Here is a 13,181-nt window from a genome sequence, read left to right as displayed (position 1 = left end):
CTGCTTATGGAAGATGGGTTGTTCTAAAATAAATGTTTGATCAGAAAAAAAATAAAAGTCTCTGGCTTTAAAATCGACCCATCATCGACATACAATGTATTGTGCCTCCATTGCTCAGCTCAATCTCAGGTTGGTGATGGTAAGAAAGAGGATAGAAGCCTAAGGACTGGATCCTGGGTGAGGGGAACGTGAGTGACAGAGTGTGGCTTAATGAGGGTGTGTCTCTGACTGATCACAGGCCAAAGGGACAGAATCTTTGAATTTCACACTTTGTACGGCCCATATCCACAAAAAAGACTTCTCTTTACAACATGGCCAACCAAATGTTCTTCCATCTTTGTCCCCCAAAGAGAAGGGGCCTAGCATCTCTGGAGGCAGCCCAGTCCACTCTGGACAGCTCTAGTAGGAAGTTTTCCCTTATGCCAAACCTTAGTTTCCCCCTTTGGACCTTGTACCGATTGCTTCTAGTTCTGTCTTCTGGGGCCAAGCAAAACAAGTTTCATCACTTTTCCACTTAGCCTTTCAAATTTTTGAGGACAACTATCGTAAGAGTATGTATGTATGTAGGTATGTATGTATGTATATGTGTAGATACATACAGGCATAATATAAACGTGTGTATATACATCTATGTTTTTATCTAGATATCTGTAACTATGTATCTGTATATCTCTGTATATATGTGTGTGTGTGTGTGTGTGTGTGTGTATATATATATATATATATATATATATATATGTATATATAAATATTTCACCAAAACTCTTCCATTGTTTTGGTCAAACGTCCTCAGGTCTTTCAGTTTTCAGCACATGAGCATGAGGGCCTTTCCCATCTTACTTTCTGCTCTCCATTTAAACAGTGGCCTGTGGTTTGCCCAGGGCAGAACCCCTTCCTGGAAGCTGCCACATGGACACTCCTGACCCACAGGGGGCTTATGGTCAGTCCATTACAACCCCTAGGTCTTTTTCACTTGAGCTTCTGGCTCTTCAGCCAGGCCTCCTCCGCCTTCTTGTATTTGTGAGGTGGATTTTTTGGGAACCTAAGTATAAAACTACATTTAGCTGTCTTGAACTTATCTTAGTGCCTTCACTGCAGTGTGCCAGCTGGCCAAGATCTTTTGAGCTATCATCCAGCATGTTGGCTCTCCCTCACAGTTTGGTGTCTCAGCACATTTGACAAGCATGCCATCTAGCCTTTTATCTAAATCACTCATGAAAGGTTAAACAGCCAGGGCTGAACACAAGATTCCTGGGGCCTGCCACTGGAGACTTCATTCCAATTGGACATCAAACCATTCCCATTTATGACTCTTTTTTTGGTTTGCTGTTCTCCAGACTCTACCACTAGTTCTGATGCCATCTAATTGTCTTCTCATCTGGTTCACATCACAGCACTCCATCTTTTACACAAGAAGAGCTTGAGCTACTGTAGCAAATAATGTGCTCAGGCTGTCCCTGTGGCACTCTCTCGAACCACTTAGTAGTTGTACTAAGTTAGTTAGTAGTTAGTAGTTAGTACTACCACAGTAGTAACCCTGTTACAAGTGAGGCTCTCCCCACACTGGCCGAGCTGGATGAAGCCAGGCTGGCTCTTGGCAATCACTGCCTCCTTCTCAGATATTTACTAACCATCCCTTTAATAAGACCTGGCAGGATTTTGTCAGGAATCTATGTTAAGCTCACTGGCCCATAGTTTTTAGTCTTCATTCTCTTCCATTTTGTAACAGTTGTGTCACAGTCTATCAAAGGTCAGTGATGGGGCTCAACGATCATGCCTGCTGATTCCTGGGGTTCTGAGGATGTAGTTCATCTTCGTCAGGTCACTCGAAGTCATCAAGGGTAACTAGGTGCTCTCCCATTATCTCCATGCTTGATATTTGCTATCAACTCCCCATTAGTCACATTTGTTCTGTCCTTTTCTGTCCACAGCTCAATCTCCTTGGCAGAGAAAACATAAGCAAAATTAGAATTATGCAGCTCTTTCTTCCCCCATTAATGAGTTATCCCCCATAAATCCAAAGGAAGGGTTCCAGTCTTTCTTTAATCCTCCTCTTTTGCCGAGTAGAGTTACAATGAAAGTCCCTTTTTGCTTTCCTTAGCTTTCTCTGCACTCATTGCACTCCTGACACTATTACAGGCCCATACAGTGCTTTTGCAGTCCTCTGTGACCTGCTCTTGCTTCCAGTTCTCTGTGTTGCTTAGTGAGTTTCCTGTGAATCCACCTTGGTCTCTTTGGACAAGACCCCCTTTTCCTTATCACTGGAATGGTTTCCCTTTGTGTCTTCAGAATTTTATTCCTGAGCATCTCCCATTCTTCCTGGGCTGACTTCTTTGGAAGCCTTTCACTAGGTGTGATCCTGCCCACCGTTCTTATAAGGCTTTGAAATCTGTTCTCCCCAAGTTTTGGGTACATGTCAGACTGCTTCTGGTTCTTCCCTCATACACTACAAACTCTAAAAGATAGGGATCATGTCTTCCCAAGGTCCCCTTCGTTTCTGCCTTGGCAACCAGTTTGTCCTCATTGTTGAGAATTGGTTCCAGAATGGATTTCCCTCTTTTTGTTCTTCTGCCTTTGGAAGGGATGAAAATGTTGTTAAGTCAAGGTAAGAAGCATTAGCTGCTCTGCTTTTGTCTGGATAACTGAAGCCACCTCTCTTCCTCACCCCTGCCCCCATCACTACTCTGTCCTTCCTCTGTGCCAGATATTTCCCAAATATCTCATCCATATCCTCTTGCTGTCCAAGTGGTCTCTAGTATATGTCAGTAATCAAAGAAGAAATCACCTCTATTTCTCTCTTGATTGATCATGACTCTGGTTTTTCATCATGCTTTCCCTGTTCTGGTTCTTGGACTTCCTCATGTGACTTCCTCATGTAAAGCATCTTTACCCTTTTATTGAACCTGTTTCTTTTGAGTGGACTAGGGGGGATACTGAGTCACATTTCAGCCATGTGAGTCTCGTGCTACCTTGTCTCAGTGTTAACCTCTGAGCTCAAATTTGCCTCCTTACCTCTTAGAACCTCTTGTTTATCTTGATTGTTAGTCATGCTTTGTGCCTTTGTGGGTAGATATGGCTAGACCATGGGGTTGATTACTGGCTCTATACTGGTACGTTAGCTCCTGTGAACTTCAGAGTGTCTGCCCTATTATTCATCTTACATTATAGCTATATTTTAGGATGTTTAACTTACTGAATATAAATAGTCAGTTTTCTCCTTCCTTTTCAATTTTATATGTAAATAATGACAAGGATGAAACAACAATAATAATAGTGAGAAGCAGCCTCTCTCCTCTATGCCAGGAACACCTGTGTTGAAGGCCTACCTTGACATACCAGCTGAGTGACCCTGGGCCAATCGAGGAACCTCTGGGTACTCCAGGCCACCCCTCGCTAAGATGGTTGGCCACAGGCTGCGTGTCCATCTACTTTGGTGGAGGCTCAGTCCCTCTCTGTACTGGTAATAGTAGTAACTTCCATTTCAATAGCATTTGGCTTTTAGAAAACAAGAGGGCTGTGAAGATTAGTGAGACATGTATTATTAACCAGGATTTTTGAGATGAGGAGCCTGGAGTTCAGAGAGATGAGGCCCCCTGTGTGAGTGACCAAGTCAGTACTGGAACCTAAGGAAGGTGTTGCACTCCCTATCCCACTGCTGGATCTCTTGGCTCTCTTCTGGATCACAGGCATGCTAATGCTAACATCCTTAGTGTTCTCGCCACATGACATTGGGCCCAACATCATTATGGAAGCAGTTAGCCTGGGCACCACTATGGATCTGAATTTGGGCAGGAGGAGAGGGCAAGACTCTTGGGGGCAGTATGCAGAGCCCAAGTGCTGAACCCATGTACAAACCCTTTTGGTTTTAGGTGTCATCTGGGAGAATGGAGGATTTCAAAGGGTGCTCTGATGACTTTCAGAAAGCTCTCGCCGAGATGCAGGAGATCAAGGAGCAGCAGATTGGCATGGACAGCAAGCTGGCAAGCCTGAAGAGGTGGGTGTGGATCCAGGTGGCAGGGGCCGTGCCCTTTTGGTGGAAACTCCAAGCTCCTTGCCCATCAGAGTGCAAGGCTGGAGCTTGGAGGCTGCCCCTTCCATTCCTTGCTCCTCCCTTTTCTTTCTTTTCTCCCATCTCACATCACATGCCAGAATCTGGCAGCATCAGGAGCTGGCCTTCTAGGCTCAGCCCTGCCTGGGAATAGCTTTGTGACCTCAGTTGAGTCGCCTGACTTCTCTGAACCTCAGCTTCTCCATCTGTGAAATGGTCATAGCAATAATACTCAGAGTTATTGCAAGTGAAACTCCTGGAAAAATAAGGGAACTCAGGGGATGGGAGTTTTTAACTGGTCTCAACTCATTTTCCACCATATGTTCTGGCTTTCCATAGAGGAAGGAAGAAATGAGACATGTAGAAATATCCCATTAGAAATGGAGTACCCTCTGGTTGGATTCAAAAGACAGAGGCTTTCCTTTCTGGCTCTGTTATGGAGTCACTGGGCCAGGTTGGGCAAGTGCCTTGCCTTCCCTGCACTGTGGTTTTCTGTTAAGTAAAGTGAGGGAGTCAGAGTAGCTGGGCTCTGAAGTCCCTCCCAGATTCTGTGCCAAGCAGGCCAGGTGACTGGCATCTGCACTGACCATTGCAGCTGCAAGGGATTGTCTAACATTTGCCATTTGCATGTTGGAAAGAGTGCTGGTCTTGGAGTCAGGAGATACTTGGGTTCAAATTTCCACTTAATGCCTGTGTGACTGTAGGAGGCTTCAACATCTTTCTGAGCCTCAGTTTCCTTATCTGTAAAAAGGGCCAACTCTACTTCTTGGCTTCACTCACATCACAGGCCCTTGCACATTGACTTCAGATCCCACCACTCAGCTGAAGATGATCTCACCAAGTCACCAGTGACCATCTTTAGCCTTCTTAACCTCTGTGTTGACTTCTGGATATTCTCTCCTCTGTGAATGTATGTGATATCCCTTGTTCTTTGTGTTTCTTTTTGCTGTCTGGTTCTACCTTTTCAGGTTCTTTCTGTATCTTCATTGTATCCCTCTTCACATTGTATCCCTCTCCATGTTTGTATCCCTCTCCACGTTTGTATCCCTCTCCACGTTGTATCCCTCTCCACGTTTGTATCCCTCTCCACGTTTGTGTCCCTCTCCACGTTTGTGTCCCTCTCCACGTTTGTATCCCTCTCCACGTTTGTATCCCTCTCCATGTTTGTATCCCTCTTCACGTTCTATCCCTCTCCATGTTTGTATCCCTCTCCACGTTGTATCCCTCTCCACGATTGTATCCCTCTCCACGTTTGTATCCCTCTCCACGTTTGTATCCCTCTCCACGTTGTATCCCTCTCCACGTTGTATCCCTCTCCACCTTTGTATCCCTCTCCACGTTTGTATCCCTCTCCATGTTTGTATCCCTCTTCACGTTCTATCCCTCTCCACGTTTGTATCCCTCTCCACGTTTGTATCCCTCTCCACGTTGTATCCCTCTCCACATTTGTATCCCTCTCCATGTTTGTATCCCTCTTCACGTTCTATCCCTCTCCACGTTTGTATCCCTCTCCATGTTTGTATCCCTCTTCACGTTCTATCCCTCTCCACGTTTGTATCCCTCTCCACGTTGTATCCCTCTCCACGTTGTATCCCTCTCCACGTTTGTATCCCTCTCCACGTTGTATCCCTCTCCACGTTGTATCCCTCTCCACGTTTGTATCCCTCTCCACGTTTGTATCCCTCTCCACGTTTGTATCCCTCTCCACGTTTGTATCCCTCTCCACGTTTGTATCCCTCTCCACGTTTGTATCCCTCTTCACGTTGTATCCCTCTCCATGTTTGTATCCCTCTCCATGTTTGTATCCCTCTCCACGTTGTATCCCTCTCCACGTTTGTATCCCTCTCCACGTTTGTATCCCTCTCCACATTGTATCTCTCTCCACGTTGTATCTCTCTCCACGTTGTATCCCTCTCCATGTTATATCTGTCTCCATACTCTCTTGGTGATCTCTTTAGCTCCCATGGGCTTAATTATCATCCCTAGTAAATGGTTCCCAGATCTAGGCGAGGTGTCCCCAAACTTGACCACATAGTTCTGAGCCCTCCCAGCTCCCTCTGTGGCTCCTACATCAACTCTCCTGTCCTGCATTGCTTCTCATCTCTGTTGTTCCTTGGAAACTCACTCTTCTTTCTACCTTGCCTATTGTTGCCAAGAGTGCCACCCTCCTCCTCAGTGCCCAGGCTCACAGCCCCGAGGCCTTCTTAATTTTTGACTCTTGCTCCTCCAACCCCTTCCCCCTCTAGATCCATCTACTTGGATCCATCTACATTAATCAGAGTTCCTAAGTCTTAAAATTGCTTGTCTTTCCAGTACTGTTGCCATTGTATAGATTGTTCTCCAAGTTCTGCTCACTTCCTTTTGTCTCATTTTATCCAAGTCTTCCCAGGTTTTTCTGAAACCCCCTCCTTCATCATATTATCTCTTACAGAACCCTAGAATTGCATCACATTTATATGCCATAACTTGTTCAGCCATTCCCCAAGGGATAGACACATAGCCCACCCATCTCCCTCCAATTTCCAATCCTTTGCCATTGCTAAAAGAGCTGCTGGGAATATTGGTGTACATCTGGTTCTTTTTCCTCCTCCTTTGATCTCTTTGGGATTCAGACCTAACGTTGGTATCACTGGCTCCAAGGCCATGCACAGTTAGTAAATGTTTGGGCCTAGTTCCAAATTGCTTTCCTGAATGACTGGACCAGTTCACATTCCACTCATAGGCCCTTAATAGATCTGCTTTTCACTGCCCCTCCAGCATTTGGCCTTTTCCTTGCTGATTTGCTGGGCGTGGGATGGTACCTCAGAGTTGTTTTAATTTGCAATTTAATTTGTATAGATAGCTTGGGTTGCTTCCCTTGAGAATGGTCTTTTCACGTCCTTTGACCATTTATCAATTGAGGAACAGTCCTTATTCTTATAAATTTAAATCAGTTCCTTTAGAAATCGGATCTTTATCAGAGAAACTTGCCACAAAGGTTTTTCCCCCACAATAGCCTTTTAATTGTTTTTCCTGACTCTAGGCTCTTCTCTCCCCTACGCGTTGTCCCCTTTACAACCAAATTGATATTCCTGAGCTGTCGGTCTGTCTGGGTCTGCCTGCGTCGGTTGGTGAGCTCCAATAATTCCCCACAACCCCTAAGATGAAATTCCAGCTCCTCCCTTTGGCACATAAAGCCCTGCCTTTCAGTCTGGCACAAGCCTATTTTCCTTTTGTTTTCTTCTCTTAAAGTGTATCAACTGCATAGATCTAACTAGAAAATAAGTAATAAAATTGCCCCCTCCAAAATCCCATTTACAAATCTGATTGGATTGTTCTTCTTGAATCTGTATAATTTTTGCATCCAGTATTTCCCTGGAAATGGACTCCTTTGCTTAAGTCATATGGCTGTCAGATTGTGTTCATGATAGCCTCAGACTCAGTCACCAGACTGATTCCCTATCATTCCCTTTCTGGGCAGTCTCTGTTCTGGGTAAACCAACTGGTTCTCTCTTCCCTGGACACACTATTCTGTCTCTTCCCTCCAATTCCTTCCTTCGAACTCTCAGAGTCTTTGGCTGCCTCTGCTCAGATACTGCCTCCCAGAAGCCACCTCTCTGAGGCCCTTCCAGCTGCCCCCACTGAAGCGCCACTGTGTTGACTTGGTATTTCTTGTTTACTCCCATGTTTTCATGTTGTTTCCCCCATAGATTGTAAGGTCCTTGAAGGCAGGGCCTGCTGGATTTGGGTGTCCATGCCTGGCACAGTGCTCAGCAACTGAGAGGCACGGAATCAAAGAGCAGCTGTGTGTATGTTTGTTGTGGAAGCATCGAGATTTTGACTGTGAAGTGCCTCCCACCCCTAAGAGTGTCCAGTCTCCCTGATGCTTGCAATCCAGGGAGAGGCCAGTGTTGGGCCTGGGGTACTTTACTTGGGTTCTCAGCTGTATCCTTGGTGTTTATGGATCATCTCTTCTCCCTCCCACCCCAGGCACAACTGGTCCTTGGCACAGAATAGAAAGAATGCTCAACAACATTCTTTGATTTCAAAAGCCCAACTGAGAGAGGGAGCTGACCGCTCTGCTCTCCTCCCATGGGACTGTGATGTTAGTGGGGCACTCTGTGCTTTGGGGAGTTTGAGGGAAGCATGCGCTCCTAGGCCTATGCTCCCATCATTTGTAAGACTCAAAGCATTTGCAAGGTAACATGCAGTTGTTCATTTTATTTGGACTGAGAGACTCTTTGCCCACCCCTGATAAAAGCTTCACAAGTTGTTCTGTAGCTCACGGATAGTCAGCCTTGGCTTTGTCACCTTACCTTCTAGAGGGGGCTTTCTTGCCCCCTCTGCTTGTCTGCTTCCCTGCCAATTGGGCCAGTGATTGAGGGCAAAGGAGCAATAGGCATCTGTGGTTGAGCACCTAAAAGGCTAGTGAGAAAGTCTTCTTTCTCCACTGTGGTCTTGGCCTGTGGATTGCCATCAGATGTGACATAGGCTCAAAAATTTGGGATTTGACACTTGAAAAGGACCTTGGGTAGAATCTAATCCAACCCCCAAGAGGAGAGGAAGGTCCATCTCAAAAACGGGGAAGAGACTTGTCCAAGGTCACACAGTGAGTGGCAGAGACAGAATTTGAACCCAAACTTTCTGACTCCATCATTCTTTCCACTCCTCAGACTGGGGAGATAATCCTATTCTTCTCGATCTTAGAAAACCTTTTAGAAACCTTCACTCTTAAGGAGTGAAGATTATCATGAATTCCCCAGACTAATCAACTGCCTGGGAGGCCAAAGGGAGCTAAATATGAATGCCTGGTTGAAGGTTTCACATCTGAAGTGGTCCATGGCAATCCCCCAAGATAGGGCATTTATGATGGAGGGGTCAGGGGAGGAGAGAAGGGTAAGGAACAGGCCGAGAGAACAGACAGGCCTCCACATGAAGGCAGGCTGCGGGCACTGCCCATTGATGACATGCTGGGCTCCTCTCATACACGGCCCCCATTGGTAGGCACCCAGAGTGCCAACCAGTTTCTCATCCACAGGCCCAGCTTCCTCCTGACCCTTTTCACTTTGGGGATCTGTTGTATGTTACAGGAATAATAAAGCTCTCTGGAAGGAAGTGGGCAGCCTAAAACAGAAGCTTGGCCAACAGCAGCAGCTTTTATCAAAGGTAGCAGTTGCCCCCTGCAGGCTTCCATTTGCTCTTCTCTGAATTGATGTAGGCAGAAAGTGCCCATCAGCCGTGAGCTTGGTTTAGCCATGATTTCATGGGTTGGGTTGCCCCAGTCAAACAATTCCTCTGTTCCTTCATCCCTTCTTCCCTTCCCTCTGTCCCTCCCTCCTTCCTTCCTTCCTTCCTTCTTTCCTTCCTTCCTTCCTTCTTTCCTTCCTTTCTTTCTTCCTTCCTTCCTTCCCTCGGCACCCAGCCTACTGGTTGTGAGCCTCTGAGGGCTTACTCAGCCAGGCTGGACCCCAAGAACATTGGCTCCCTCTGTCGCAGGCGCCATGCTGGAAGCCTTTCTGGCAGGGTTGAATGTGCCAGAACCTTGGACCCTTGGGCTGCCACCAAATTGTCATCATCTGAAGGCGAGGAGAATGCATTGGGCGCATTGGTGTCTAGGAGTGAATGTGCTGGTATCTCATAGTGCTTCAAAGAGTCTTTGTTCATGTGAAGCATGGGGTGCTGATTGAAATATACTTTGTGTTCTTCTCAGATCTTCCAGTTCATACTTGGTTTGATGAGAAGAAACTACATTGTGGGCGTCAAAAGAAAAAGGTGAAATTACTGGTTCCGAGTATTCTCTCTGTAACCGGCCATAATTTCCCCAATAGCCTCAAGCCTTTCAAGATGCACGTCTTAGCTTTTGGTTCAGAGTGTTTAGTCAGGCCATATGTGGCTCATGTGCCTTGTGGGTGGGAAGTGGTACCTCCCAGGAGAGCTGGCCAGGCCCTCACTGAGCTGCTGGCTGCAGCAACTCACGGTTTTTGAAGGTGGTACTAGAGGGGTTAGTGGGTAATGATGGCAAAATGACTTGGGCAGCCCGATCCTCAGGTGGGAGGGCCCTAGTTGCTGGCACTCAGTTTATCTTTTAGGATATCCCAGACCTGGAATTAGTCTGGGGAATGCCCAGATACCATAGGGTTTTAACTTGGCTTCAAAGAGGATGATGAAGAAGCAGTTTGGGGTAGCAGGAAGAGGGCTTGGCTGGAATCGAGAGCCCCAAGGTTGTTTTCCAGCTCGGAAACTGTCTAGCTCTTTGACCCTGCCTGAGGATCACCTTTTTGGAGCCTCTTTGTTCTTCTGACTCTCTGGGGATCCTATCACGTGCACCACCTACCTCACAGGGTTGTTGTGAGGAAAGTCCGCGGTAAACCTTCGAAGTAAGAACGCTATTAGAGTAAGAAGGTCCTTTCTGAAATCGCCTTTCCCCAGCCCTGCCCTAGGATCCTCTAAGACCAGATCATGGCCCCCAAAGGTGGTCCTGGTATCAATCTGAGAATGCAGCAGAGCATTCATCCTCCATCCCCAAGCCCTGGCACTCTCAGGAGCTTCCCAGACCCATCCTGTAACCCTCAGCTATAGACTGGGCCTCTTATGTCCCAAGATTATGGGCATGCCTGTATTAGTCTTGAAAGGTGAGAGCTTTGGGCTTCAGTGCGTTCCCTACAGGGCACCCTTTCTGCCAGCCCCCGGTACCATGCCAGGGACTTGACTCTCCAGTCGGAGGCAGCGAGCTTTGATTAAGCATCAACTGTGTGGAAGGCGCCGCTATGGTAAGCACTGAGGAGGCAGAGTGCTAAGACAGCCTGTGCTTGTACAAGAAGAACCGTGAGAAAAGGGCAGATGAGATAAAAAAGAAGGCGACGGTGGGTCCCACAGGGCCTACTGCCCTTAAAGGGGAAAGGGGAGAGGGCTCCCTCACTGAGGGAGGAGGGAACTTGGGGAGTGGGGTTTGCTCCAAAATTGAGAGCATTGATCTTCCTGGGTGTTCTGCTCAGACTTTCTTCACACCAACCTTGTAAGGGAATGCCAATAGCCTCCCCATTTCACAGATGAGAAGAATTGCCGGCTCAGAGAGATCATGTGACTTGGTCCGTGGTCCTTTATCTAACAAATGCCAGAGGTGGGATCCAAACTTGGGGGGCTTCTGGCTCCCAAGGCCATTGAACTTTGAAACAGGATGTGTTGCCTGTCACATGAAGGAGACTTGCATGAGAAAAGGCTGGAAAAAAGGAGGTTGGAGCCAGACTGGAGGACCAGGCTGATCCTCCACAATGTCTAAACAAATGAAAGATGACTTCTGTGAACAAGGCCTACTCCTATTGACCACTCATGATATGAGAGTCTATAAATCTAAATACTTTATAAAAAGAATTCTCCCTTGTTGGGTTGGAGTGTTGAATTTGAATAAACCCTTCCATGAGGTTATTTCCAACAGAAACCTAAACTCTAGAACATGAGTTCCAACTGGGGCCAGGCTCACTACCTCTTCTGGAGTCTGCGTGGCCAACATTGTGTGATTCTTATTGCTAATAGTGTCGGGAATGGGGTGTCATTTCAGGTCATTGCCAGACGAGTCTGGTTCCCCGCCTTCGAAGTTCAGCCGCCAAGGTGTCCCGATCCCCGTGGAAAATGGGGAAGCTGTGAGTTTGATGGAGAAAGTAATGGTGGGAAGGGGAGGTTCAAGTTGTATCCATCTGTTAGCTCTGGTGAACTCTTCAGTCCCTTTTGTATCATCAGAGCTGTGGAAAACCAAATGTCACAATGGCGGGCTATTCATCCCTAGTTCGTCTGCCCTCTGCTTCTGTTTAGGTGGATGTGTTAGACCCTGGTTCTCCAACAGTCAAGGACCCCAATGGCATCATGTTTCAAGATGTCACAGCTTCTGTGGATGATGACCTCAGTGGATTTGGGGTTCCAGCTCCCACTCTACTTTTATCTCCAACTCTTTCTATAGATCCATCAAGCCTCCTTGAAGGGTAAGCATGGGATTCCCTTTTGGAATCTTTTGTGCCTACTAGAGGTGGTAAAGAGACTATGCTCAGGACCCAAGAGTAAGGGTACTGTGTAGGTGTCAGTTGACTTTTGGGGATGTTATAAATAGGGCAAATAGTGTGCCAAAGTCATGGGATCCTAGATTTTAGAACTGGGAGGGACCCTAGAGATTGTCCAGTCCATCCCCCTCATTTTACAGATGAGAAAACTGGGTCACAGGGAGAGGAAGGAACTTGCCTGAGATCAGGAGCCACCTAGTCTAACCGCCCCTCATTTTACTGAGGGGAAAACTGAGATCCAGGGAGAGGAAGGAACTTGCTCAGGGACACACAGCTAATAAGTGTTTCATGTGGGATTGGAACCCAGATTTTCCTGACTCCCAGTTCAATGGTTTATTCACTGCATTGGTCATGAAGCAGAGCTTATTCTTGGTCAATGGAAAAATGAATTTTTTGTTACTGTCCCAGTTGGGAGCAATGGGTTCTACACTGGTTCATCTACATTCCCACCTGTTGTCTTTCTTCAGTACTGGATGGAGTAATGGATAGAACACTGGCCTTGGAATTAAGGCAGGGAACAAGTATTTATTAAGTGCCTATTAACTACTGGGAACTGTGCTAAGCACTTTTCAGATATTACGGGTTCAAGTTCTGCCTCAAATACTTACTTTCTGGGTGCCCCTAGGCAAGTCCTTTCCCTTCCCTGGACCTCAGTTTTCTCATCTGTGACATGAAGATAGCACCTCCCTCCCAAGGTTGTTTTGAGTATTAATCATGCTAACATCTAAAAAGCATTTTGCAAAGTTTAAGGTGCTATGGAAATGTGAGGTGCTATTAGTATTCTGCCTTTTGAAGATTGGAGATTTCTTTAGAGAATGGGTCCTCCCTCTGCCCCAAGTAGTGGTTCCATGAGTGGCTGAAAACCTTCCTGGTTCTTGGTCAAGCCTTCAGTACTGAGCCCCGCGGACCTTGAGGCTCATCCTCCCGTGGGAATCACAAGGCCTACCCTAGAAGCATTTAAGTTCCTTGCCGCCTTCTCAAGGTCATTGGGTAGAGCCAGAGTCTGATTACCCAGATGACCTCGGAAGTGTTTCTATCTTGAAGTCATTGTGCATCCTCTGGAAAATGAGGAGTTATGGCCTTGGAGGGCCCTGCCATCTCTA

The 13,181-nt window shown here is 46.7% G+C and overlaps 1 protein-coding gene across 2 annotated transcripts in view; it reads left to right on the top strand.

Moving 5' to 3' along the window:
• LOC140515916 (heat shock factor protein 3-like) overlaps positions 1-13,181 on the top strand; it is a 55,469-nt gene that overhangs the window by 27,590 nt on the left and 14,698 nt on the right. Inside the window, exons 4-8 of one of the 2 annotated variants that reach the window (XM_072626745.1) lie at positions 3,870-3,994; positions 9,118-9,193; positions 9,738-9,799; positions 11,586-11,667; positions 11,837-12,003. In XM_072626745.1, coding sequence (XP_072482846.1) covers positions 3,870-3,994; positions 9,118-9,193; positions 9,738-9,799; positions 11,586-11,667; positions 11,837-12,003 — 512 coding nt within the window. The remainder of the gene's footprint in view (positions 1-3,869; positions 3,995-9,117; positions 9,194-9,737; positions 9,800-11,585; positions 11,668-11,836; positions 12,004-13,181) is intronic. The other variant, XM_072626746.1, reaches the window with a different exon arrangement.

This window comes from Notamacropus eugenii, chromosome X, assembly GCF_028372415.1.
Source record: "Notamacropus eugenii isolate mMacEug1 chromosome X, mMacEug1.pri_v2, whole genome shotgun sequence".
Taxonomy (NCBI): domain Eukaryota; kingdom Metazoa; phylum Chordata; class Mammalia; order Diprotodontia; family Macropodidae; genus Notamacropus; species Notamacropus eugenii.
Note: the sequence above shows the minus strand (reverse complement) of the source record. Positions and strands in the feature narration are given on the sequence as shown.